The sequence below is a fragment of the Salmo trutta genome, chromosome 17 (genome assembly GCF_901001165.1).
Source record: "Salmo trutta chromosome 17, fSalTru1.1, whole genome shotgun sequence".
NCBI lineage: Eukaryota > Metazoa > Chordata > Actinopteri > Salmoniformes > Salmonidae > Salmo > Salmo trutta.
Window position 1 is genome coordinate 10889679 of NC_042973.1, and position 26014 is coordinate 10915692.

Here is a 26014-nt window from a genome sequence, read left to right on the forward strand (position 1 = left end):
GTTATAATCTCCACCCAGCACAGCCAGAAAAGGACTGGCCCCTCCTCATAGCCTGGTTCCCCTCTAGGTTTCTTCCTAGGTTCTGGCCTTTCTAGAGAGTTTTTCCTAGCCACTGTGCTTCTACACCTGCATTGCTTGCTGTTTGGGGTTTTAGGCTGGGTATCTGTACAACACTTTGAGATATCAGCTGATGTAAGAAGAGCTTTATAAATACAATAAAGCAATAAAAAAAAATGTGTTTTTTTAAAAAGAAGCAATAAAACCATCCTTCTTCAGACTAGTTGAGTATCTGGAGCATCAGCATTTGTGGGTTCGATTACAGGCTCAAAATGGACAGAAACAAAGAACTTTCTTCTGAAACTCGCCAGTCTATTCCTGTTCTGAGAAATGAAGGCTATTCCATGCGAAAAATTGCCAAGAAACTGAAGATCTCGTGTAACGCGCAAACTGGCTCTAACCAGAATAGAAAGAGGAGTGGGAGGCCCCGGTGCACAACTGAGCAAGAGGACAAGTACATTAGAGTGTCTAGTTTGAGAAACAGATGCCTCACAAGTCCTCAACTGCAGCTTCATTAAATAGTACCTGCAAAACACCAGTCTCAATGTCAACAGTGAAGAGGCGACTCCGGTATGCTGGCCTTTTTGTTGTTTTATTATTTTTTTTATACATTTGCTAACATTGAGAACTGTTTTTCGCTTTGTCATTATGGGGTATTATGTGTAGATTTAATCAATTTTAGAATAAGGCTGTAACGTCACAAAAATGTGAAAAATGGGAAGGGGTCTGAATACTTTCCGAATGCACTGTATCTTGCAGCTTCAGCAACACAGACAACGTGTCACTCGCTGTCTTTTTTTTTTAACACAGCGCAGCGAGTCTGAGCCAGGCCCGGCACAATCAAATCAATTGCTGGTCGGACTCCCTCTAGTAATTTGTGTGTCTTAATTATTTAATAAAAAAGTGCGCTTAAAGTAGCAGACAAGCTCAGTGAATATAGTTCATTTGACTAAAACACATGGAATGGGGTCAATGTATGGAAAAATACAAGTTTTAAACAATTTCGACCAATCGACTGGTCAAATGAACAGACGACTCTTGTTCGACAAAGGTTTAGTCGGGGACTGCCCTAGACTTAGTGTGCCTTTTAATTATGATCTGGTAATCAATATAGTAAACACCAGGCTAATGATAATCTGTTGACTGACTGATGGTCAATTATATATTTTCCTAATTTAGGTTACCTGATATCTGTTCGTTTTTGACAAATTTCTTGATCATTGATCACTTGATTCAAAATGAGATTCAAATGACCTTGAACATTTTACTATCTCTCTTTAGAAAAGGCGGATGTTCTTCTCCTCCGGGCCAGCCTCCACTCAAGCTTCCAATTGCAGCTCTCTGACCTGGAGTTCAATGAGATCATTGGTTCAGGTATTACGGGCAGATTCAACACTATACTGTTTTCCTTAACAACATGCTTTATGCACATACAGACTATATTGAATAGTAGAATATATTTTCTACCCACAGGCTCCTTTGGAAAGGTCTATAGAGGCAAGTGTAAGAACAAGGTCGTTGCCATCAAAAGGTAGGTAAGCCTAAGGATTAACATCACTTACATTGGTTAGCATTGTTCTTGGCTCGCAAAACGAATGAAAATACAAACAACTAAAATACAACATAAAATGCTAAAATACAAACTACTTAAACACAAACTACTAAAATATTAAATAAAATGCTAAGACACAAATGAATTAAATATGAACTAACTTTTAATTCTCCTCTTTATAGGTATCGGGCCAACACGTACTGCTCCAAGTCAGACGTGGACATGTTCTGTAGGGAGGTGTCTATCCTGTGTCGTCTCAACCACCCCTGTGTCATCCAGTTTGTGGGGGCGTGTCTGGATGACCCCAGCCAGTTCGCCATCGCCACCCAATATGTCTCCGGGGGCTCCCTGTTCTCCCTGCTGCACGAGCAGAAGAGGTGAGGCCCTGAGCTGATCTCAGACCTGTCATTTGACTACACTGTTACTGTGTTTATAGTGCTGTCAATGGCCAGGAACAGAAGAGGTGGTTCTGAACTGATCTTAGACCTGTCAATGGACTACTGCACTCTTACTCTGTCTAAACATATACAGCAGTTTCGGAAAATATTCAGAGCCATTCACTTTTTCCACATTTTGTTACGTTACAGCCTTATTCTAAAATTTGATAAAAATATTTTTTCCCCTCATCAATATACACACAATACCCCATGATGACAAAGCAAAAACAGGTTTTTAGACATTTTTGCAAATTTATTAAAAATAACAAACAGAATTATTACATTTGCATACGATGCTTTGGGAAAGTATTCAGACCCCTTGACTTTTTCCAAAATTTGTTGCATTACAGCCTTATAAAATGAATGAAATAATTGTTTCCCTCATCAATATACACACAATACCGCATGATGACGAAGCAAAAACAGTTTTTTTTTAATGTTGAAAAGGTATTAAAAAAAATGAAATATCCCATTCACATAAGTATTCAGACCTTTTACTCAGTACTTTGTTGAAGCACCTTTGGCAGCGATTACAGTTTCGAGTCTTCTTGGGTGTGATGCTACAAGCTTGGCACATCTGTATTTGGGGAGTTTCCCCATTCTTCTCTGCATATCCTTTCAAGCTCTGTCAGGTCGGATGGGGAGCGTCACTGCACAGCTATTTTCAGGTCTCAGAGATGTACAATCAGGTTCAAGTCCGGGTTCCGGCTGGGCCACTCAAGGACATTCAGAGAATTGTCCCAAGGCCACTCCTGCGTTGTCTTGGCTGTGTGCTTAGGGTCGTTGTCCTGTTGGAGGGTGAACCTTCGCCCCAGTCTGAGGTCCTGAGCACTCTGGAGCAGGTTTTCATCAAGGATCTCTCTGTACTTTGCTCCATTCATCTTTCCCTCAATCATGACTTGTCTCCCAGTCCCTGCCGCTGAAAAACAGCCCCACAGCATGATGCTGCCACCACCATGCTTCACTGTAGGGATGGTGCCAGGTTTCCTCCAAATGTGACGCTTGGCAGTCAGGCCAAAAAGTTCAATCTTGGTTTCATCAGACCAGAGAATCTTGTTTCTCATAGTTGGAGAGCCCTTTAGGTGCCTTTTGGCAAACTGTAAGTGGGCTGTCATGTGCCTTTTACTGAGGAGTGGCTTCCATCTGGCCACTCTACCATAAAGGCCTGATTGGTGGAGTGCTGCAGAGATGGTTGTCCTTCTGGAAGGTTATCCCATCTTCACAGAGGAACTCTGGAGCTCTGTCAGAGTGACCATTGGGTTCTTGGTCACCTCTCTGACCAAGGCCCTTCTTCCCTGATTGCTCAGTTTGGCCAGGCAGCCAGCTCTAGGATGTCTTGGTGGTTTCAAACTTCTTCCATTTAAGAATGATGGAGGCCACTGTGTTCTTGGGGACCATCAATGCTGCAGACATTTTTTGGTACCCTTCCCCAGATCTGTGCCTCGACACAAACCTGTCTCGGAGCTCTACGGACAATTCCTTCGACCTCATGGCTTGGTTTTTGCTCTGACATGCACTGTCAACTGTGGGCTCCCGAGTGGCGCAGCGTGTAAGGCACTGCATCTCAGTACTAGAGGCGTCACTACAGACCCTGGTTCGATTCCACGCTGTATCACAACCGGCTGTGATTGGGAGTCCCATAGGGTGGCGCACAATTGGCCCAGCGAAGTCTGGATTTGGGTTTGTCCAGGGTAGGCCATCACTGTAAATAAGAATTTGTTCTTAACTGACTTGCTTAGTTAAATAAAGATTCAATAAAAAAAATATATAGACAGGTGTGTGCCTTTCACGATCATGTCCAATCAATTGAATTTACCACAGGTGGACTCCAATCAAGTTGTTGAAACATCTCCAGGAGGATAAGACAATGGCGCTGTAGGGGATGGCTGCTGTTTTACGGGCTCCTAAACAACTGTGCTATTTTGTGTTTTCTCACATTGTTTGTAACTTATTTTGTACATAAAGTTGCTGCTACCGTCTCTTATGACCGAGAAGATCTTCTGGACATCAGAACAGCGATTACTCACCTCAAACTGGACTAAGATTTTTTTCTTTAATAAGTCAGACGCGAAGGATATCCTCTTGACGGTCTCGTCCCGTAAGCAGGATGGACATCCAGCGAAAAACTCCTATCGACATTAGCATAACGAAATGTAATATATATATTTTTTCAAATATAGGACTGTCTCGTATCGTTTTATAGATACACCTCTCCTGAATCGAACCACGTTGTCCGATTTCAAAAAGGCTTTACAGCAAAAGCAAAACATTAGATTATGTTAGAGGAGTATATCGTAAAAGTAGCCACATAGCCATTTTCCGACCAACCACATGCATCACAAATAACCAAAAAACAGCTAAATGCAGCACTAACCTTTTACAAACTTCATCAGATGACACACCTAGGACATCATGTTACACAATGCATGCATTCTTTTGTTCGATAAAGTTCATATTTATATATAAAAACAGCATTTTACATCGGCACATAACGTTGACTAACTATTTTCCCTCAAATGCATCCAGTGAAACAGTGCTACAATTTACTAAATTACTATTCGAAAACATTTTTAAAATGTAATATTGTCATTCTAAGATTTATAGATGAATATCTCTTGAAAGCACCTGTAATGCCAGATTTAAAAATAAGTTTACTGGGTAATCACACTTTGCGATAAAAGGGGATGCGATACTCAGAAAATTACCTAGTAAATATAGGTCTGCGCCATCTTGGAACAATCGTATATCACATCTAGTCTTGTATACTATTGTCAATAATCCCTTACCTTTGGTTGTCTTCATCAGAAAGCACTTCCAGGAATCCCAGGTCCACAACAAATGTATTTTCGTTCGAAAAAATTACTCCTTTATGTTCCAAGAGCTTGTTCTTGTTAGCGCGTCTGAAGGCTGATCCATATGCTCCGTCGGCCGCGGGACAGCTATTTCGAGAAAATGCATTTTTTTTCCATTTAGGTTCGTTCAAACATGTCAAACGTTGTATAACATAAATCTTCAGGGCCTTTTTCAACAAGAGAGCCAATAAGATTCGAGGGGGACTATTGCATTGTGTTTCAAAACGTTTCGAAAGGGGAGGGAAGCCAGGGCCGCCGGCGTCATAATGGTGATGGCCCTCCTCATGTGACCAATTTCAACAGCGTCTCATTCATTCAGTTTTAACAGTAGGAGACTCAAACCACTTTGTAAAGACTGGGGACATCTAGTGGAAGCAATAGGAAGTGCTCAATGAACCATTGCTCACTGTGTGAATTACAGGCAAAGATGTGAAGTTGAGTCCACAATTCAGAATTCCACATCCTGTTACGATCGGTCTCGGGGTTTTGACTGCCATATGAGTTCTGTTATACTCACAGACACCATTCAAACAATTTTAGAAACTGTAGGGTGTTTTCTATCCACAAGTATTAATTATATGCATATCCTAGCTTCTGAGTTTGAGTAGGAGGCCGTTTAAAATGGGCACGAATTTTTTTCAGAAATCGCTGTAGCGCCCCCTAGGGAACGCCAAGAGGATATACTGCTCTCCGGAGACCAGGCCCAAGGGAGACGGTCGGGGTGCATTGTTAGGATTCGTAGGCAAGTCAGTAAATTGCCATTACCATCGGTTCTGTTGGCCAACGTGCTATGACTGGAAAACAAACTTGACGATTTACAGTTGAGACTATCCTATCAACGGAACATTGTGGCTGAACGACGACATAGATAACATATTGTTACACCCCTGATATTTTTCACCTGTCTTTGTGATTGTCTCCACCTCCCTCCAGGGGTCGCCTATCTTCCCCATTATCCACTGTGTAGTTATACCTGTGTTCTCTGTTTGTCTTTTGCCAGTTTGTTTTGTTCATTCAGACCAACCAGTGTTTCCCCCCTTGCTCCTGTCCTGTCTATAGTGCCTGTTTCCTAGTTTTCACTGTTTTGACCTTTCTGCCTACCCTGACCCTGAGCCTGCCCACCGTCTTGTACCTTTGCCCCACTACTCTGGGTTACCGACCTCTGCCTGACCCTGAGCCTGCCTACCTTCCTGTACCTTTGTCCTACTACTCTGGATTACTGACCTCTGCCTGACCTGACCCTGAGCCTGTCTACCGTCCTGTACAATTGTCCCACTACTCTGGATTACTGACCTCTGCCTGACCTGACCCTGAGCCTGTCTACCGTCCTGTACCTTTGCCCCACTACTCTGGATTACCAACATCTGCCTGCCCTGAGCCTGCCTACCATCCTGTCCCTTTGCCCCACTACTCTGGATTACCAACCTCTGCCTGACCTGACACTGAGCCTGTCTGCCGTCCTGTATCTTTGCCCCACTACTCTGGATTACCGACCTCTGCCTGACCTGACTCTGAGCCTGCTTGCCGTCCTGTCCCTTTGCCTGCCCGTGTTCGATTTAACAAACCTTAGTCACTTCGACATTGTCTGCACCTGGGTCTTACCTTCAAACCTGATACATACAGCTGGCTGTGTTTTCCGTATATCGGCAGGATAGAACAGCTGCCTCCGGTAAGACAAGGGGTCTATTTGTCAATAACAGCTGGTGCACAAAATCAAATATTAATGAAGTCTCAAGGTTTTGCTTGCCTGACGTAGAGTATCTCATGATAAGTTGTAGACCACACTATTTACCAAGAGAGTTTTGTTGTGGAAATTCAATACTGAGAGAGACTTGGTCATTTCTTAAAATAATCATCTTTATATAATATTGATTCATTATTGCAATAATGAAACCGTCGACCCAACAGTCTTGACTGTTAGGCTGAGAGTCTACCCTTTACAGACCATGCTGTTCCTCATATACCTCATACCAAGATTACTCAGTCATAGCTGGTTAAGTGGAATGCTACTCACGCTGCTCCTTGGTCCGATCATTTTTATGACGAACGTGACAGAATATCCCATCCGACCAGGACCAAGCAGCGTGACCAGGTGAAGGAGTCCTGGACTTGGGAGGAGATTCTGGATGGGAAGGGATCCTGGACTTGGGAAGAAATCCTGGCAGGACAGGATCGCCTTCCATGGCGGGAGACGCAAGCGGTGAAGGAGGGACAGCGACGATGACAGGGTTCGCGGCCACGACACAAGCCCAAGAAGCAACCTCAAAATATTTATTTGGGGGGGAGGGGCACATGGGTTGGTCGGCGAGGCCGAGGGGCGAGGCAGAGGGGCGAGTCGGAGAGCGAAGAGGAATATTGGGGTGAGTCAGAGTCTGTTGAGGAGTTATTGGATAAATTGGAGGAGAGTGAACGTAGGGGAGATTTAGAGACTTTTGAGGAATTGTTGGATAAATTGGAGGAGAGTGAAGAGAGAGAGCTGTTGGTTTGGCGTAGTATGCACGGCATTCGCCCTGAGGAGCGTGTTAGTCATCCAATGCCACCTGTGTCAGTTTCCTGTACTCGACCTGAGAAGTGTGTTAAAGTTCCGGTACCATTGAGGCCGGCTATACACACCAGGTCTCCAGTGCGCCTTCACAGCCCAGTACGTCCTGTGTCAGCTCCCCGTACTCGTCCTGAGAAGTGTGTTAAAGTTCCGGTACAATTGAGGCCGGCTATACGCACCAGGTCTCCAGTGCGCCTTCACAGCCCAGTACATCCTGTGTCACCTCATCGTACTCTCCCTGACGTTCGTGTCCCTAGTCTGGTGCGTCCTGTGCCTGCTCCTTGCACTCGCCCTTAAGTGCGTGTTCCCAGTCAGGTATGTCCTGTGCCTCCTCCTCACACTCTCCCTGAGGTGCGTGTTTCTAGTCCAGTGCCACCTGTACCGGTCTCACGCATCAGGCCTCTAGTGCGCCTCCCTAGTCTAGTACGTCCTGTGCCTGCTCCTCGCACTCGCCCTGAAGTGCGTGTTCCCAGTCAGGTATGTCCTGTGCCTCCTCCTCGCACTCTCCCTGAGGTGCGTGTCACCATTCTGGTGCCTGCCCAGTCCGGCGACAGTCCCCAGTCCAGAGCTTCCGGCGACAGTCCCCAGTCCAGAGCTTCCGGCGACAGTCCCCAGTCCAGAGCTTCCGGCGACAGTCCCCAGTCCAGAGCTTCCGGCTACAGTCCCCAGTCCAGAGCTTCCGGCGACAGTTCCTAGTCCAGAGCTTCCGGCGACGTTTCACAGTCCGGAACCAACTGAGACGGCCCGCAGTGCGGAACCTCCTGAGACGGCCCACAGTGCGGAACCTCCTGAGACGGCCCACAGTCTGGAGCCTCCTGAGAGGGCCCACGGTCCGGAGCCTCCTGAGAGGGCCCGCGGTCCGGAGTCTCCAGCGACGGTCCCGCGGTCCGGAGTCTCCAGCGAAGGTCTGCGGTCCGGAGTCTCCAGCGACGGTCTGCGGTCCGGAGTCTCCAGCGACGGTCTGCGGTCCGGAGCCTCCAGTGACGGTCTGCGGTCCAGAACCTCCAGCGACGGTTGGCGGTCCAGAGCTTCCACCGATGATGCTGGATTCGCAGGATGAGAGGGATCTTCGTCCCGCACCAGAACCGCCTCCAATGCAGGAGGATCTGCGGGATGAGAAGGTTCTTCGTCCTGCACCAGAGCCGCATCCTATGCTGGCGGATCCACAGGAGGAGAGGGTTCTTCGTCCTGCACCAGAGCCGCCACCGACACTAGACACCCACCCTAACCCTCCCTTTTTGACCTACAGAGGTAGGTGTCAGTATGATTAAAATGTCCACCCCGTTCAGAACCCTTCCTACACCAGTGACAGAGACCCCTCTCTGGGCACCTTGTACACACAGTGTGGGCTCCACATCTGGGTCCTTATGCTCAGTTAATAATTTCTAACTATTAATCTCAAACAAATAAGGTGAATACATAATTTTTCCCTCACGGTTTTCATCTAAATTTTTTTGTAGCTGTCTATTTACCAGTACATACCAATGCTGGCACTAAGACTGCACTCAACGAGCTGTATAAAGCCATAAGCAAAGAAGAAAATGCTCATCCAGAGGCAGCGCTCCTAGTGGCCGGGGACTTTAATGCAGGGAAACTTAAATCCGTTTTACCTCATTTTTACCAGCATGTTAAATTTGCGACCAGAGGGAAAAAAACTCTAGACCACCTTTACTGCACAGTCAGAGTACAAAGCGTACAAAGCTCTCCATCACACCTCCATTTGACAGATCTGACCATAACTATATCCTCCTGATTCCTGCTTACAAGCAAAAATGAAAAAAGGAAGTACCAGTGACTTGCTCAATACGGAAGTGGTCAGATGACGCAGATGCTAAGCTACAGGACTGTTTTGCTAGCACAGATTGGAATATGTTCTGCGATTCTTCTGATGGCATTGAGGAGTACACCACATCAGTCACTGGCTTCATCAATAAGTGCATCGATGACGTCGTCCCCTCAGTGACCATACGTAGATATCCCAACCAGAAGCCACAGGCAACATCCGCACTGAGCTAAAGGGTAGAGCTGCCGCTTTCAAGGAGCGGGACTCTAACCTGGACGCTTATAAGAAATCCCACTATGCCCTCCGATGAACCATCAAACAGGCAAAGCATCAATACAGGACTAAGATTAAATCCTACTACACCGGCTCCGATGCTCGTCGGATGTGGCAGAGCTTGCAAACTATTACGGACTACAAAGGGAAGCACAGCCTCGAGCTGCCCAGTGACACGATCCTACCAGACGAGCTAAATGATTTCTATGCGTGCTTTGAGGCAAGCAACACTGAAGCATGCATGAGAGTACCAACTGTTCCGGACGACTGTTTGACCATGCTCTCCATAGCCGATGTGAGTAAGACCTTTAAACAGGTCAACATAGACCACACACAGGGTGTAGAGGCTGTCTGTGATGTTGTCCACGATGTCCTTCCCAAGCTAGAAGTCCCTGCTGTGTAGACCGAGATGAAGGAAGGGAGGCCCCCTCTGCTCCAGGCCCGGCAACAGCTGCTCCACCACCCAGTGCTAATCTCTCCCACTGTACGTCACAAATACATTGTAGTGGTGTACACCCCTGGAGTTGGGCCTCCTCACAGCCTCCTCCAGCCAGCCACGGGCGATGTGGCAGAAGGCCATTAGGTAGTCCCCAGCCAGCTGATGGAGCAGCACCATCAGCATGAAGAGGAGCAGGCCCAGTGAGGTGCAGAGGAACAGGACAAAGCCCATGTCCAGGGAGCGGTGTGCCACAGAGTACCTGGGGAAGTTCTGGATGCCACCTTCATTTTTGCATGTCAACTCCAACTCCCCATTTAGCTAAACAATTACCTGGACTTGTCTCTGTCTCCTGACCCAGTTGTCCAGCCAGGCGTTGTCACAGCTGCAATGCAGGCGAGGACCGAAGAACTCCATATACCTCAGGCTGGTCAGTGGCTCTGGAAAGCCCTCTAACATGCTAAACTCCTCTCGGGATTGGACTTGAATCAAAATGAGGGAGTGCAGGTCTCTGCTCAGATCCTCCTCCAGAGTGAGGATCCTACATTCGATCAAGCTCAGGCTCTCCAGCCTGGTTAGGTTGTGGAACATGATGCCCAGCACTGGCTGCACGATGAGGTCCACTCCTGTCAGCTTCAGATGCCTCAGCTGCACAAGCCTGTTCAGGTTAGTCATGTCCACAGTTGGTTCTCTCACAAACTCTGGTGAGAGAACCAACTCAAACTCAAACTCCTGCAGAGAGAGGAAGTACTTTGCGACGAAGTGAGATCCACACAGAAGATGTCCTGTTACAGCCCTGAGGTTGACAACAGACTGGAAGAATGATCTCCAGCAGTCCTGGAAGATCACATTCAATGGAGTGAAGAGCTGCAGGGTGAAGCCTGGTTTTGGGGTGCTGTTGCTGCCGACGGTGATGTTGAGAGGACACCAGGAGCTTATAATCATGTGAGTCAGCGCTTGAGGGAAGACTCAACCGAATATGTGCGTCAGATTCACACTCACATGTATCTCCCACTGGCTGTATGGATGGTGAATATACCCTAAATCTACGTTTGTCAGCTAAGAGAGGTGGATGAATGCAAATGCTGCAATTTGCATGATGGGATTATTGAACAGTGTTAAAGTCTCTAAGCTTTGCAGGCCAAATAAATTGTTCTCTGTAATCCGAGAGATCGTGTTACTCCCTAGGTCTAGGATCCTCAATTCAGCTGTTCAGTTGTTGTTGAATTCTGCTCTACACAATGAGATATGAATTTGGTGGTCAGCTAGCTGTGTTGTATCTGCATCTATATATCTTGTGCATCTCATTTTTATATCTTTCATATATGTGTGATCTCTTCCGGACCTGTTGTTTAGACACATTGAGAGGCTGAGGGGCAGATCAGTTTATTTTTACGCCCTTCTTTCTCACTTCCCCTTTCTCTGTCCCGGCGCTACGTATCTTACTGATCTGTGACTCACTGACACGGTTAGAGGGGAATAAAGCAGCCCAACAGTTAACACACAGGAACTTTATTTATTCACACTGAGGAAGATGAACATGGGGATGCATATGGGGATGAAAGGCGGGAAAGGTAGAGGAATAGTAGGGTTTCTGTATATGGAAAAGAAAGACAATGAATATACTGTACATACGATATGACAAGAACATAATAACAGTAATGAAGAACTGTATAAATGACTTATAATCAGTGAACATGTTTACAGGTTACAAGCTATACAGAGGCAGTATACATAATGCAACAACAATTAACAACTAACTATTAAGAACAATATATATTGTCGCACAACTCACATTGGGCACGCACACCATCCCACAAGCCAAGACAGAGATACTGTATGAGTTTGTCGAGTTGTTGATGGGCAGAGACAGAGCTGTTGCTGTCTGCCACTGCTTAAGGGAGACTGACAGTATTACGTGACCTGTATAGTCAATAGGATGGGCAGATGTCCAGCAACCTATCAGGGCACAGGTCAGGGTACAGATCACACAGGTCAGAAAGAGTTTGAGAGGCAGGTTTATGGTACCCCCTAGACGCTCGGGCTCAGGTCGTGGGACGGTGGAGTGTGAGGGAGTGTGCAGCTCAGGGTTGTGAGGTGCTGATAACAGTCACCGGGAGGGAATTCGTAACAGTATATCTTTCTCACATTTAAACTTTCGTAAAACACTTTACTGTAGGTTTCCTTATGAATGCATCCATAAATCTTCTACAACAGCTAAACTCAGCAAAAAAAGAAACGTCCTCTCACTGCGTTTATTTTCAGCAAACTTAACATGTGTAAATATTTGTATGAACATAAGATTCAACAACTGAGACATAAGCTGAACAAGTTCCACAGACATGTGACCAACAGAAATGGAATAATGTGTCCCTGAACAAAGGGGGGTCAAAATGAAAAGTAACAGTCAGTATCTGGTGTGGCCACCAGCTGCATTAAGTACTGCAGTGCATTTCCTCCTCATGGACTGCACCAGATTTGCCAGTTCTTGCTGTGAGATGTTACCCCACTCTTCCACCAAGGCACCTGCAAGTTCCTGGACATTTCTGGGGGGAATGGCCCTAGCCCTCACCCTTCCGATCCAACAGGTCCCAGACGTGCTCAATGGGATTGAGATCCGGGCTCTTCGCTGGCCATGGCAGAACACTGACATTCCAGTCTTGCAGGAAATCATGCACAGAACGAGCAGTCTGGCTGGTGGCATTGTCATGCTTGAGGGTCATGTCAGGATGAGCCTGCAGGAAGGGTACCACATGAGGGAGGAGGATGTCTTCCCTGTAACATACAGCGTTGAGATTGCCTGCAATGACAACAAACTCAGTCCGATGATGCTGTGACACACCGCCCCAGACCATGGCGGACCCTCCACCTCCAAATTGATCCCGCTCCAGAGTACAGGCCTCGGTGTAACGCTCATCCCTTTTACGATAACCGCAAATCCGACCATCACCCCTGGTGAGACAAAACCGCGACTCATCAGAGAAGAGCATTTTTTGCCATTCCTGTCTGGTCCAGCGACGGTGGGTTTGTGCCCATAGGCGACGTTGTTGCCGGTGATGTCTGGTGAGGACCTGCCTTACAACAGGCCTACAAGCCCTCAGTCCAGCCTCTCTCAGCCTATTGCGGACAGTCTGAGCACTGATGGCGTTCCTGGTGTAACTCGGGCAGTTGTTGTTGCCATCCTGTACCTGTCCCGCAGGTGTGATGTTCGGATGTACCAATCCTGTGCAGGTGTTGTTACACGTGGTCTGCCACTGCGAGGACGATCAGCTGTCCGTCCTGTCTCCCTGTAGCGCTGTCTTAGGTGTCTCACAGTACGGACATTGCAATGTATTGCCCTGGCCACATCTGCAGTCCTCATGCCTCCTTGCAGCATGCATAAGGCACGTTCACACAGATGAGCAGTAACCCTGGGCATCTTTCTTTTGGTGTTTTTCAGAGTCAGTAGAAATGCCTCTTTAGTGTCCTAAGTTTTCATAACTGTGACGTTAATTGCCTACCGTCTGTAAGCTGTTAGTGTCTTAACGACCATTCCACAGACGCATGTTCATTCGTTGTTTATGGTTCATTGAACAAGCATGGGAAACAGTGTTTAAACCCTTTACAATGAAGATCTGTGAAGTTATTTGGATTTTTACTAATTATCTTTGAAAGACAGGGTCCTGAAAAAGGGACGTTTCTTTTTTTACTGAGTTTATATAACACATTATAACACTTGTCGTAAGCGGTCATAAGTAGTTTTAAATATTCATTAGTAATGACATGAGATGTTAGAGCGAGTCATTATAACCGGTTTTCTAACATCTCATGCCGTTACTCATAACTATTTCAAACTACTTATGACAGTTTATGAATGTTATGATATGTTATATAGCTGTTATAAAGGCTTTATTCATAAGGACACCTACATTAAAGCATTACTTAAACTTTTTAATTGGTGTGTAAGTATAGTGTTTAGTGCTGTTGTCGATCCATCATCCAGTATTTTTTATGGACATTGGGGCTGTAAAACAATTGTTGTGAACTGTTTCATGTCTTATTTCTTGAAAGTGTCTTTACATCCGTTTCTCCCACCTATCATCATTGATCAAACTAAGTGTTACTCTGATACATGTTTTGTCATACCCATGGTATATGGTCTGATATACCACGGTTGTCAACCAATCTGCATTCAGGGCTCAATCCACCCAGTTTATAGTAAATGTTACTCTGCATTTAGATTAAGTCTAACAGTCTATCAGCTGACTTATTGATCTTCTGCTGTGTACCGTGGTATCAGTTGATTGGCAGGGCCAGGGAGCATCGATCTGTGTTACTTAGTGTTGGGGTTGTTCCTCTAATGATGTGTAATGATGTGTCAACGGACAGGATCATCGACCTGCAGTCCAAGCTCATCATCGCCATCGACGTGGCCAAGGGCATGGAGTACCTGCACAACCTCACTCAGCCCATCATCCACAGGGACCTCAACAGGTCGGCGGAGGGTGGGGGTCAGTGGGGTTTTGTGTGTGGGGTGGGGGGCATGTGTGTTTTGTGGGGAATTTATACTGGGTCTCACTCTATGTAGAAATGAAGCATAATGAGAGGTAAAGATGTTGACTTGAAGCTATAGTGACTATGTGAAATTAAGTGTTTTGAGTTATTCTTCCAATAATGACATTTGCTACTTTTAGTCACAACATTCTACTCTATGAGGACGGGCATGCTGTGGTGGCTGATTTTGGAGGTAAGCAGCAAAATACAGTACCAGTCAAAAGTTTGGACACACCTACTCACTCAAGGGTTAGTCTTTATTATTACTATTTTACACATTGTAGAATAATAGTGAAGACATCAAAACTATGAAGTAACACATGGAATCATGTACATGTTGTAACCAAAAAAGTGTTAAATAAATCAAAATATATTTGAGATTTGAGATTCTTCAAAGTAACCACCCTTTGCCTTGATGACAGCTTTGCACACTCTTGGCATTCTCTCAACCAGCTTCATGAGGAATGATTTTCCTACAGTCTTGAAGGAGTTCACACATATGCTGAGCACTTGATGGCTGCTTTTCCTTCACTCTGTGGTCCAACTCATCCCAAACCATCTCAATTGGGTTGAGGTCGGGTGATTGTGGAGGCCAGGTCATCTGATACAGCACTCCATCACTCTCCTTGGTCAAATCGGCCTTACACAGCCTGGAGGTGTGTTTTGGGTCATTGTCCTGTTGAAAAACAAATGAAAGAACCACTAAGCGCAAACCAGATGGGATGGTGTATTGATGCAGAATGCTGTGGTAGCCATGCTGGTTAAGTGTGCCTTGAATTCTAAATTAATCATAGACAGTGTCACCAGAAAAGCACCTCCATATCATCAAACCTCCTTCTCCATGCTTCACGGTGGGAACCACACATGCAGATTTTTGGGGGGGACACATCAAAACCAGTCTAATGTCCATTGCTTGTGTTTCTTGGCCCAAGCAAGTGTCTTCTTATTATTGATGTCCTTTAGTAGTGGTTTCTTTGCAGCAATTCGACCATGAAGGCCTGATTCACGCAGTCTCCTCCGAACAGTTGATGATGAGATGTGTCTGTTACTTGAACTATGTGAAGCATTCATTTGGGCTGCAATCTGAGGTTCAGTTAACTCGAATGAACTTATCCTCTGCAGCAGACGTAACTCTTGGTCTTCCTTTCCTGTGGCGGTCCTCATGAGAGCCAGTTTCATCATAGCGCTTGATCGATAAGTGCATCGATAACGTCGTCCCCACAGTGACTGTACATACATACCCCAACCAGAAGCCATGGATTACAGGCAACATTCGCACTGAGCTAAAGGGTAGAGCTGCCACTTTCAAGTAGCGGGACTCTAACCCAGAAGCTTATAAGAAATCCCGCTATTCCTTCTGACAAACCATCAAAGAGCGAAGTGTCAATACTGTACTAAGATCGAATCGTACTACATCGGCTCCGATCCTCGTTGGATGTGTCAGGGCTATTATTTCGGACTACAAAGGGAAGCACAGCCGCGAGCTGCCCAGTGACATGAGCCTACCAGACGAGCTAAATAACTTCTATGCTCACTTTGAGGCAAGTAACACTGAAACATGCATGAGAGCATCAGCTGTTCCGGGCGACTGTGTGATCACGCTCTGCGCAGCCGATGTCGAGTAAGACCTTTAAACAGGTCAACATTCACAGGGCCAGACGGACTATCAGGACGTGCACTCCGAGCATGTGCTGACCAACTGGCAAGTGTCTTTCATTGACATTTTCAACCTCTCCCTGTAATAACTACATGTTTCAAACAGACCATCATAGTCCCTGTGCCCAAGAACACCTAACCTTCCTAAATGACTACCGACCCGTAGCACTCACGTCTGTGGCCATGAAGTGCTTTCAAAGGCTGGTCATGGCTCACATCAACATCATTATCCCAGAAACACTAGACCCACTCCAATTTGCATACCACCCCAAAAGATCCATGCAATCTTTATTGCCCTTACACACCTGGACAAAAGGAACACCTATGTGAGAATGCTATTCATTGACTACACCTCAGCATTCAACACCATAGTGCCCACAAAGCTCATCACTAAGCTAAGGACCCTGGGACTTAACACCTCCCTCTGCAACTGGGTCCTGGACTTCTTGACGGGCCGCCCCCAGGTTTCAAGGGTAGGTAAACAACACATCTGCCACGCTGATCCTCAAATCAAATCAAATCAAATTTATTTATATAGCCCTTCGTACATCAGCTGAAATCTCAAAGTGCTGTACAGAAACCCAGCCTAAAACCCCAAACAGCAAGCAATGCATGTGAAAGAAGCACGGTGGCTGGGAAAAACTCCCTAGGAAAAACTCCTGAGAAAGGCCAAAAACCTAGGAAGAAACCTAGAGAGGAACCAGGCTATGAGGGGTGGCCAGTCCTCTTCTGGCTGTGCCGGGTGGATATTATAACAGAACATAGTCAAGATGTTAAAATGTTCGTAAATGACCAGCATGGTCAAATAATAATAATCATAGTAATTGTCGAGGGTGCAACAAGCACGTCCGGTGAACAGGTCAGGGTTCCGTAGCCGCAGGCAGAACAGTTGAAACTGGAGCAGCAGCATGGCCAGGTGGACTGGGGACAGCAAGGAGTCATCATGCCAGGTAGTCCTAGGGCTCAGGTCCTCCGAGAGAAAGAAAGAAAGAAAGAAAGAGAGAATTAGAGAGAGCATATTTACATTCACACAGGACACCGGATAAGACAAGAGAATACTCCAGATGTAACAGACTGACCCTAGCCCCCCGACACTTAAACTACTGCAGCATAAATACTGGAGGCTGAGACAGGAGGGATCAGAAGACACTGTGGCCCCATCCGATGATACCCCCGGACAGGGCCAAACAGGCAGGATATAACCCCACCCACTTTGCCAAAGCACAGCCCCCCACACCACTAGAGGGATATCTACAACCACCAACTTACCGTCCGAAGACAAGGCCGAGTATAGCCCACAAAGATGTCCGCCACGGCACAACCCAAGGGGGGGGCGCCAACCCAGACAGGAAGACCACGTCAGTGGCTCAACCTACTCAAGTGACGCACCCCTCCCATGGACGGCATGGAAGAACACCAGTAAGTCAGTGACTCAGCCCCTGTAAAAGGGTTAGAGGCAGAGAATCCCAGTGGGAAGAGGGGAACCGACAAGGCAGAGACAGCAAGGGCGGTTCGTTGCTCCAGCCTTTCCGTTCACCTTCACACTCCTGGGCCAGACTATACTTAATCATAGGACCTACTGAAGAGATAAGTCTTCAGTAAAGACTTAAAGGTTGAGACTGAGTCTGCGTCTCTCACATGGGTAGGCAGACCATTCCATAAAAATGGAGCTCTATAGGAGAAAGCCCTACCTCCAGCCGTTTGCTTAGAAATTCTAGGGACAATTAGGAGGCCTGCGTCTTGTGACCGTAGCGTACGTGTAGGTATGTACGGCAGGACCAAATCGGAAAGATAGGTAGGAGCAAGCCCATGTAATGCTTTGTAGGTTAGCAGTAAAACCTTGAAATCAGCCCTTGCCTTAACAGGAAGCCAGTGTAGGGAAGCTAGCACTGGAGTAATATGATCAAATTTTTTGGTTCTAGTCAGGATTCTAGCAGCCGTATTTAGCACTAACTGAAGTTTGTTTAGTGCTTTATCCGGGTAGCCGGAAAGTAGAGCATTGCAGTAGTCGAGCCTAGAAGTAACAAAAGCATGGATTAATTTTTCTGCGTCATTTTTGGACAGAAAGTTTCTGATTTTTGCAATGTTACGTAGATGGAAAAAAGCTGTCCTTGAAGCAGTCTTGATATGTTCTTCAAAAGAGAGATCAGGGTCCAGAGTAACGCCGAGGTCCTTCACAGTTTTATTTGAGACGACTGTACAACCATCCAGATTAATTGTCAGATTCAACAGAAGATCTCTTTGTTTCTTGGGACCTAGGACAAGCATCTCTGTTTTGTCCGAGTTTAAAAGTAGAAAATTTGCAGCCATCCACTTCCTTATGTCTGAAACACAGGCTTCTAGCGAGAGCAATTTTGGGGCTTCACCATGTTTCATTGAAATGTACAGCTGTGTGTCGTCCGCATAGCAGTGAAATTTAACATTATGTTTTCGAATGACATCCCCAAGAGGTAAAATATATAGTGAAAACAATAGTGGTCCTAGAACGGAACCTTGAGGAACACCGAAATTTACAATTGATTTGTCAGAGGACGAACCATTCACAGAGACAAACTGATATCTTTCCGACAGATAAGATCTAAACCAGGCCAGAACTTGTCCATGTAGACCAATTTGGGTTTCCAATCTCTCCAAAAGAATGTGGTGATCGATGGTATCAAAAGCGGCACTAAGATCTAGGAGCATGAGGACAGATGCAGAGCCTCGGTCTGACGTCATTAAAAGGTCATTTACCACCTTCACAAGTGCAGTCTCAGTGCTATGATGGGGTCTAAAACCAGACTGAAGCGTTTCGTATACATTGTTTGTCTTCAGGAAGGCAGTGAGTTGCTGCGCAACAACTTTTTCTAAAATTTTTGAGAGGAATGGAAGATTCGATATAGGCCGATAGTTTTTTATAATTTCTGGGTCAAGATTCGGCTTTTTCAAGAGAGGCTTTATTACTGCCACTTTTAGTGAGCTTGGTACACATCCGGTGGATAGAGAGCCGTTTATTATGTTCAACATAGGAGGGCCAAGCACAGGAAGCAGCTCTTTCAGTAGTTTAGTTGGAATAGGGTCCAGTATGCAGCTTGAGGGTTTGGAGGCCATGATTATTTTCATCATTGTGTCAAGAGATATAGTACTAAAACACTTTAGTATCTCCCTTGAGCCAAGGTCCTGGCAGAGTTGTGCAGACTCTGGACAATGAAGCCCTGGAGGAATACCCAGATTTAAAGAGGAGTCCGTAATTTGCTTTCTAATGATCATGATCTTTTCCTCAAAAAAGTTCATAAATTTATTACTGCTGAAGTGAAAGCCATCCTCCATTTGCGAATGCTGCTTTTTAGTTAGCTTTGCGACAGTGTCAAAAAGAAATTTCGGATTGTTCTTATTTTCCTCAATTAAGTTGGAAAAATAGGATGATCGTGCAGCAGTGAGGGCTCTTCGATACTGCACGGTACTGTCTTTCCAAGCTAGTCGGAAGACTTCCAGTTTAGTGTGGCGCCATTTCCGTTCCAATTTTCTGGAAGCTTGCTTCAGAGCTCGTGTATTTTCTGTATACCAGGGAGCTAGTTTCTTATGACAGATGTTTTTAATTTTTAGGGGTGCAACTGCATCTAGGGTATTGCGCAAGGTTGAATTGAGTTCCTCGGTTAGGTGGTTAACTGATTCTTGTCCTCTGACGTCCTTGGGTAGGCAGAGGGAGTCTGGAAGGGCATCAAGGAATCTTTGGGTTGTCTGAGAATTTATAGCACGACTTTTAATCTTCCTTGGTTGGGGTCTGAGCAGATTATTTGTTGCAATTGTAAACGCAATAAAATGGTGGTCCGATAATCCAGGATTATGAGGAAAAACATTAAGATCCACAACATTTATTCCATGGGACAACACAGGGTCCCCTCAGGGGTGCGTGCTCAGTCCCCTCCTGTACTCCCTGTTCACTCATGACTGCACGGCCAGGCACGACTCCAACACCATCATTAAGTTTGCAGATGACACAAGAATGGTCGACCTGATCACCGACACTGAGACAGTCTATAGGGAGGTCAGAGACCTGACTGTGTGGTGCAAGGACAACAACCTCTCCCTCAATGTGATCAAGACAAAGAAGATGATTGTGGACTACAGGAAAAGGAGGACCGAGCATGCCCCCATTCTCATCGACGAGGCTGTAGTGGAGCAGGTTGAGAGCTTCAAGTTCCTTGACGTCCGCATCACCAACAAACGAACATGGTCCAAGCACACCAAGACAGTCGTGAAGGGGGCATGACAAGACCTATTCCCCATCAGGAGACTGAAAAGATTTGAGATGGGTCCTCAGATCCTCAAAAGGTTTTACAGCTGCACCATCGAAAGCATCCTGACAGGTTCCATCACTGCCTGGTATGGCAACTGCTCGGCCTCCGACCGCAAGGCACTACAGAGGGTAGTGCGTACGGCTCAGTACATCACCGGGGCCAAGCCTCCTGCCATCCAGGACCTCTATACCAGGCGGTGTCAGAGGAAGGCCCTAAAAATTGTGAAAAACTCCAACCACCCTAGTCATAGACTGTTCTCTTTGCTACCACACGGCAAGCGGTACCGGAGCGCCAAGCCAACGTCCAAGAGGCTTCTAAACAGCTTCTACCCCAAGCATCTAATCAAATGGCTACCCAGACTATTTGCATTGCCCCCTCCCCCTCTCTTCTACGCTGCTGCTACTCTCTGTTATTATCTATGCATAGTCACTTTAATAACTCTATCTACATGTACATATTACTTCAGTTATCTTGACACTGGTGCCCCCACACATTGACTCTGTACCGCTACCCCCTGTATATCGCCTTGCTATTGTTATTTTACTGCTGCTCTTTAACTTCTTACATCTACACGTTCCGCTAGCGGAACGTCTGCTCCAATATCCAATGATGGGCGGGGCGCGAAATTCAAACTCCTCTAAATCCGAAAACTTACACTTTTCAAACATATGACTATGTTACAGCTATTTAAAGACAAGACTCTCCTTTATCTAACCAAACTGTCCGATTTCAAAAAGGCTTTACAGCGAAAGCAAAACATTAGATTATGTCAGCAGAGTACCCAGCCAGGAATAATCACACAGCCATTTTTCAAGCTAGCATATCATGTCACATAAACCCAAACCATATCTAAATGCAGCACTAACCTTTGATGATCTTCATCAGATGACACACCTAGGACATTGTGTTATACAATACATGCATGTCTGTTCAATCAAGTTCATATTTATATCAAAAACCAGCTTTTTACATTAGCATGTGACGTTCAGAACTAGCATTCCCACCGAACACTTCCGGTGATTTTACTAAATTACTCACGATAAACGTTCACAAAAAGCATAACAATTATTTTAAGAATTATAGATACAGAACTCCTCTATGCACTCGATATGTCCGATTTTAAAATAGCTTTTCGGATGAAGCACATTTTGCAATAATGTAAGTACATAGCCCGGCGTTACAGGGCTAGCTATTTAGACACCCACCCAGTGTAGCCTTCACCAAAATCACATTTCCTATAAGAAAAATGTTCTTACCTTGCTTGTTCTTCATCAGAATACACTGCCAGGACTTCTACTTCAATAACAAATGTAGGTTTGGTCCCAAATAATCCATCGTTATATCCAAACAGCGACGTTTTGTTCGTGCGTTCTAGACACTATCCCAACGCTAAATCTCGGCCACGAGCATGACGCAAAATATGACAAAAAATTTCGAAATATTCCATTACCGTACTTCGAAGCATGTCAACCGCTGTTTAAAACCAATATTTATGCAATTTATCTCGTAGAGAAGCGATAATATTCCGACCGGGAATCTGCCTGTCTGTAAACTGAGGAAAAAACCAAAAGCCGGGGGCGGGGCGTGTCACGCGCCTAAGGCTTAGTCCATTGACTGACCACTCAGCATTTGCTCTCGTGTGCTTCAGCCAGGGCTTTGAATGACATCATTCCTGTTTTTCCCGGGCTGTGAGACTCCATTGTTGACGTGAGAAGTGTCACGTAAGAGCAGAGATCCTTTGTAAACGATAGAGAGATTCAAGAAGGGCAAGAAATGTTCAGACAGGGTACTTCCTGAACAGAAGCATCTCAGGTTTTTGCCTGCCATAGGAGTTCTGTTATACTCACAGACACCATTCAAACAGTTTCAGAAACTTTGGAGTGTTTTCTCTCCAAAGCTAATAATTATATGCATATTCCAGTTTCTGGGCAGGACTAATAATCAGATTAAATCGGGTACGTTTTTTATCCAGCCGTGAAATTACTGCCCCCTAGATGTAAGAGGTTAATTATTTGTTACTTTTATCTCTTACAAGAAAATACCTTTTAAAAGTGAGTAAGCATTTCACTGTAAGGTCTGTTTTATTCGGCGCATGTGATAAAAAAAATTGATTTGATTTGATGGTTTTTGCAACTGACGTTCATGTCTTAAAGTAATAATGGACTCTCGTTTCTCTTTGCTTATTTGAGCTGTTCTTGCCATAATATGGACTTGGGTTTTTACCAAATAGGGCTATCTTCTGTATGCCAGCCCCACCTTGTCACAACACAACTGATGGCTCAAACGAGTTACGAAAGGAAAGAAATTCCTCAAATTAACTTTTAAGAAGGCACACGCGAAGAGTGTGCAAAGCTATCATACACATTATAGCACTTGTCATAAGCTGTGCAAAGCAGAACTCTTTGAAGAATCTCAAATATAAAACATATTTTGATTTGTTTAACACTTTTTTGGTTACTACATGATTCCATATGTGTTATTTCATAGTTTTGATGTCATGCTATTATTCTACAATGTAGAAAATAGTAAAAATAAAGAAAAACCCTGGAATGAGTAGATGTGTCCAAACTTTTGACTGGTACAGTATAAACATACAATATAATGAAGACAGATTACAGTTGGTAAAGTAGCCATTTCCTATAGTGAATTTGTCATAAATGCCCAATAACAGCTAGTTTTCAGATTACATATCCCTCCCCCTCCCGACTCAGACCACTCCAAGACAGTCCTAACAAAATGCTTGCTTGAGAAGTTTTTATGGGAAACTAATACAGTAAGGTACTAAATTGTTACAAAGAAGTGATTTGATACTGAAATAAAAATGGCTGCCTCACTAACCTCATTAGAATCTTGAAACCCTTTTTTTTCTCTTTAGAATCCAGATTTCTGTTATCCGAGGTTGTGGACAATATGACCAAGCAGCCAGGGGTTAGTCCAACTTCCTGGTTCACCATACCATAAATGTGTGTGTGTGTGTGTGTTTAACTATACTTGTGGGGACCAGAAGTCCCCACAAGAATAGTAAACAAACAAATATCTGTCCCAACAAGGTCAAATGCTATTTCTCGTAGGTTTAGGGTTAAAGTAGGATTAAAATTAGGTTTAGGGTTCGGAGTTTAGGGTGAAGTTTAGGTTTTGGGATTAAGGTTAGGATAATGGAAAATAGGATTTTGAATGGTTATAAATTGTGTCCCCCCACAAGGTTAATTAAATGTGTGTGCGTGCGAGTGAGTGTGAGTATGAGGCCGTGCGTTATGCTCCCTGGAGTGAAGCTGAGGAACCATTTGTCCATGGTAGCCAGAGTGTTTTGCGTTGCTAATTTGACTCCTGTGTTGGTGTACAGAACCTGCGCTGGATGGCCCCAGAGATATTCACCCAGTGTACACGCTATACTGTCAAGGCCGACATGTTCAGCTATGCCCTGTGTCTGTGGGAGCTGCTCACTGGAGAGATCCCCTTTGCCCACCTGAAACCTGGTAATCTCTGCATGAATACAAACACACCAAACTGATACTGGTTTGGGAGAATGTGAATGAATGAGTCAGTATCGGATTGTTTCAAGCATCAATCCAAGATGGCGTAGCAGTTCAGACGTCCTGTCGTGTCCCGTGTATATATATATATATTTACATATTTTTTCTTCACTTATCTTTTTACATTTTTTTATTCTAAATACTCAACCTCAAAGCACTCTCCTGCAACCCGCCTCATCAATTTAAAAAAAAAAAGAAAGTATTATTTACCTCATCTGAATTCCACGACAGAAGCTAGCCAGAGGTTAGCCATTTTCACTGGCTAACGTTGAAGTTCAGCTAGCTACGGTTAGCTGTCCTCAGCTATCCATTAGCTCGAAAAGCTATCGCCAGTTTTTGTACAGCGCGACTCAGACCAGAGCATATCGGACCTATTCTCTCTCCTTTCCTCGATTTCTACCGCAGGCTCTGGACATTTACACCTGGATCTTGCAGCTAACTAGCTGCTACCTGAGTGACTATTGGCAACGTCGGTCTCGGAATTAACACACACTATTACGGAGCTAGCTAGCTAGCCAGCTGAAGAATTCCGTCAGCCACTCGTGGGCTACTCCTGAGCTAGCCAGCTGAAGTGTCTCCTGGGCTACAACTCACCTATCCTGACCCGTTTTACTGCCGATGCGGAGCCCCATTGGGTCTTCACGACTGGATCACCGACGTTATCTGCCCGAGGGAGTTGTCCAACTGGCCCCTCCGTCGCGACGTAACCTGATCGCCCATCTGCGGCCAGCTAATCGTTAGCTGTCTTTTCGGCTGCGATCTGAATAGGTCTGTCGGACACTTTTCTTGGGCCACTATAACTAACTATTTTGCCAACTTGGACAGGTCCCCCCTTCCACACGGAACCCCACTAACCCACAGACGGAAACGCACGAGGCGGCTAAAAACAGACCTCCCTCCCATCTTCCACCAGCTTGCTACCTATGGCCCGGCTAGCTGTCTGATTCTCACTGGACCCTCTGATCACTCGGCTAAGCATGCCTCTCCTTAATGTCAATATGCCTTGTCCATTGCTGTTCTGGTTAGTGTTTATTGGCTTATTTCACTGTAGAGTCTCTAGCCCTGCTCATTATACCTTATCCAACCTCTCAGTTCCTCCACCCACACATGCTATGACATCTTCTGGTTTCAATGATATTTCTAGAGACAATATCTCTCTCATAATCACTAAATGCCTAGGTTTACCTCCTCTGTACTCACATCCCACCATACCTTTGTCTGTACATTATACCTTGAAGCTATTTTATCGCCCCCAGATACCTGCTCCTTTTTCTCTCTATTCTGGACGTCACAGACGACCAATTCTTATAGCTTTTAGCCGTACCCTCATACTTATCCTTCTCTGCTCCGCTGGGGATGTAGAGGTGAATCCAGGCCCTTCAGTGCCTGGCTCCACACCTACTCCCCAGGCGCTCTCTTTTGATGACTTCTGTAACCGTAATAGCCTTGGTTTCATGCATGTTAACATTAGAAGCCTCCTCCCTAAGTTTGTTTTATTCACTGCTTTAGCACACTCTGCCAACCCGGATGTCCTAGCTGTGTCTGAATCTTGGCTTAGGAAGTCCACCAAAAACTGTGAAATCTTCATCCCTAACTACAACGTTTTCAGACAAGATAGAACGACCAAAGGGGGCGGTGTTGCAATCTACTGCAGAGATAGCTTGCAGAGTTCTGTCCTGCTATCCAGGTCTGTACCCAAACAATTTGAACTTCTACTTTTAAAAATCCACCTCTCCAAAAACAAGTCTCTCACCGTTGCCGCCTGCTATAGACCCCCCTCGGCCCCTAGCTGTGCTCTGGACACCATATGTGAACTGATTGCCCCCCATCTATCTTCAGAGCTCGTGCTACTAGGCGACCTAAACTGGGACATGCTTAACACCCCAGCCATTCTACAATCCAAGCTTGATGCCCTCAATCTCACACAAATTATTAATGAACCCACCAGGTACAACCCCAAAGCCGCAAACACTGGCACCCTCATAGATATCATCCTAACCAATGTGCCCTCTAATTACACCTCTGCTGTTTTCAACCAAGATCTCAGCGATCACTGCCTCATTGCCTGCACCCGTAATGG

At 45.4% G+C, this 26014-nt stretch overlaps 2 protein-coding genes across 2 annotated transcripts in view; one reads left to right on the plus strand and one right to left on the minus strand.

The window, feature by feature from the left end:
• tnni3k (TNNI3 interacting kinase) overlaps window positions 1–26014 on the plus strand; it is a 69818-nt gene that overhangs the window by 35125 nt on the left and 8679 nt on the right. Inside the window, exons 14-20 of the mRNA XM_029695614.1 lie at window positions 1339–1431; window positions 1531–1588; window positions 1792–1986; window positions 14301–14405; window positions 14606–14658; window positions 23277–23329; window positions 23745–23877. Of these exons, the coding sequence (XP_029551474.1) occupies window positions 1339–1431; window positions 1531–1588; window positions 1792–1986; window positions 14301–14405; window positions 14606–14658; window positions 23277–23329; window positions 23745–23877 (690 nt within the window). The remainder of the gene's footprint in view (window positions 1–1338; window positions 1432–1530; window positions 1589–1791; window positions 1987–14300; window positions 14406–14605; window positions 14659–23276; window positions 23330–23744; window positions 23878–26014) is intronic.
• LOC115151572 (leucine-rich repeat-containing protein 4B-like) lies at window positions 9760–11968 on the minus strand. The gene has a single exon (XM_029695615.1). It carries the CDS (start codon window positions 10875–10877, stop codon window positions 10254–10256), a length of 624 nt encoding a protein of 207 aa, XP_029551475.1. The 5' UTR covers window positions 10878–11968; the 3' UTR covers window positions 9760–10253.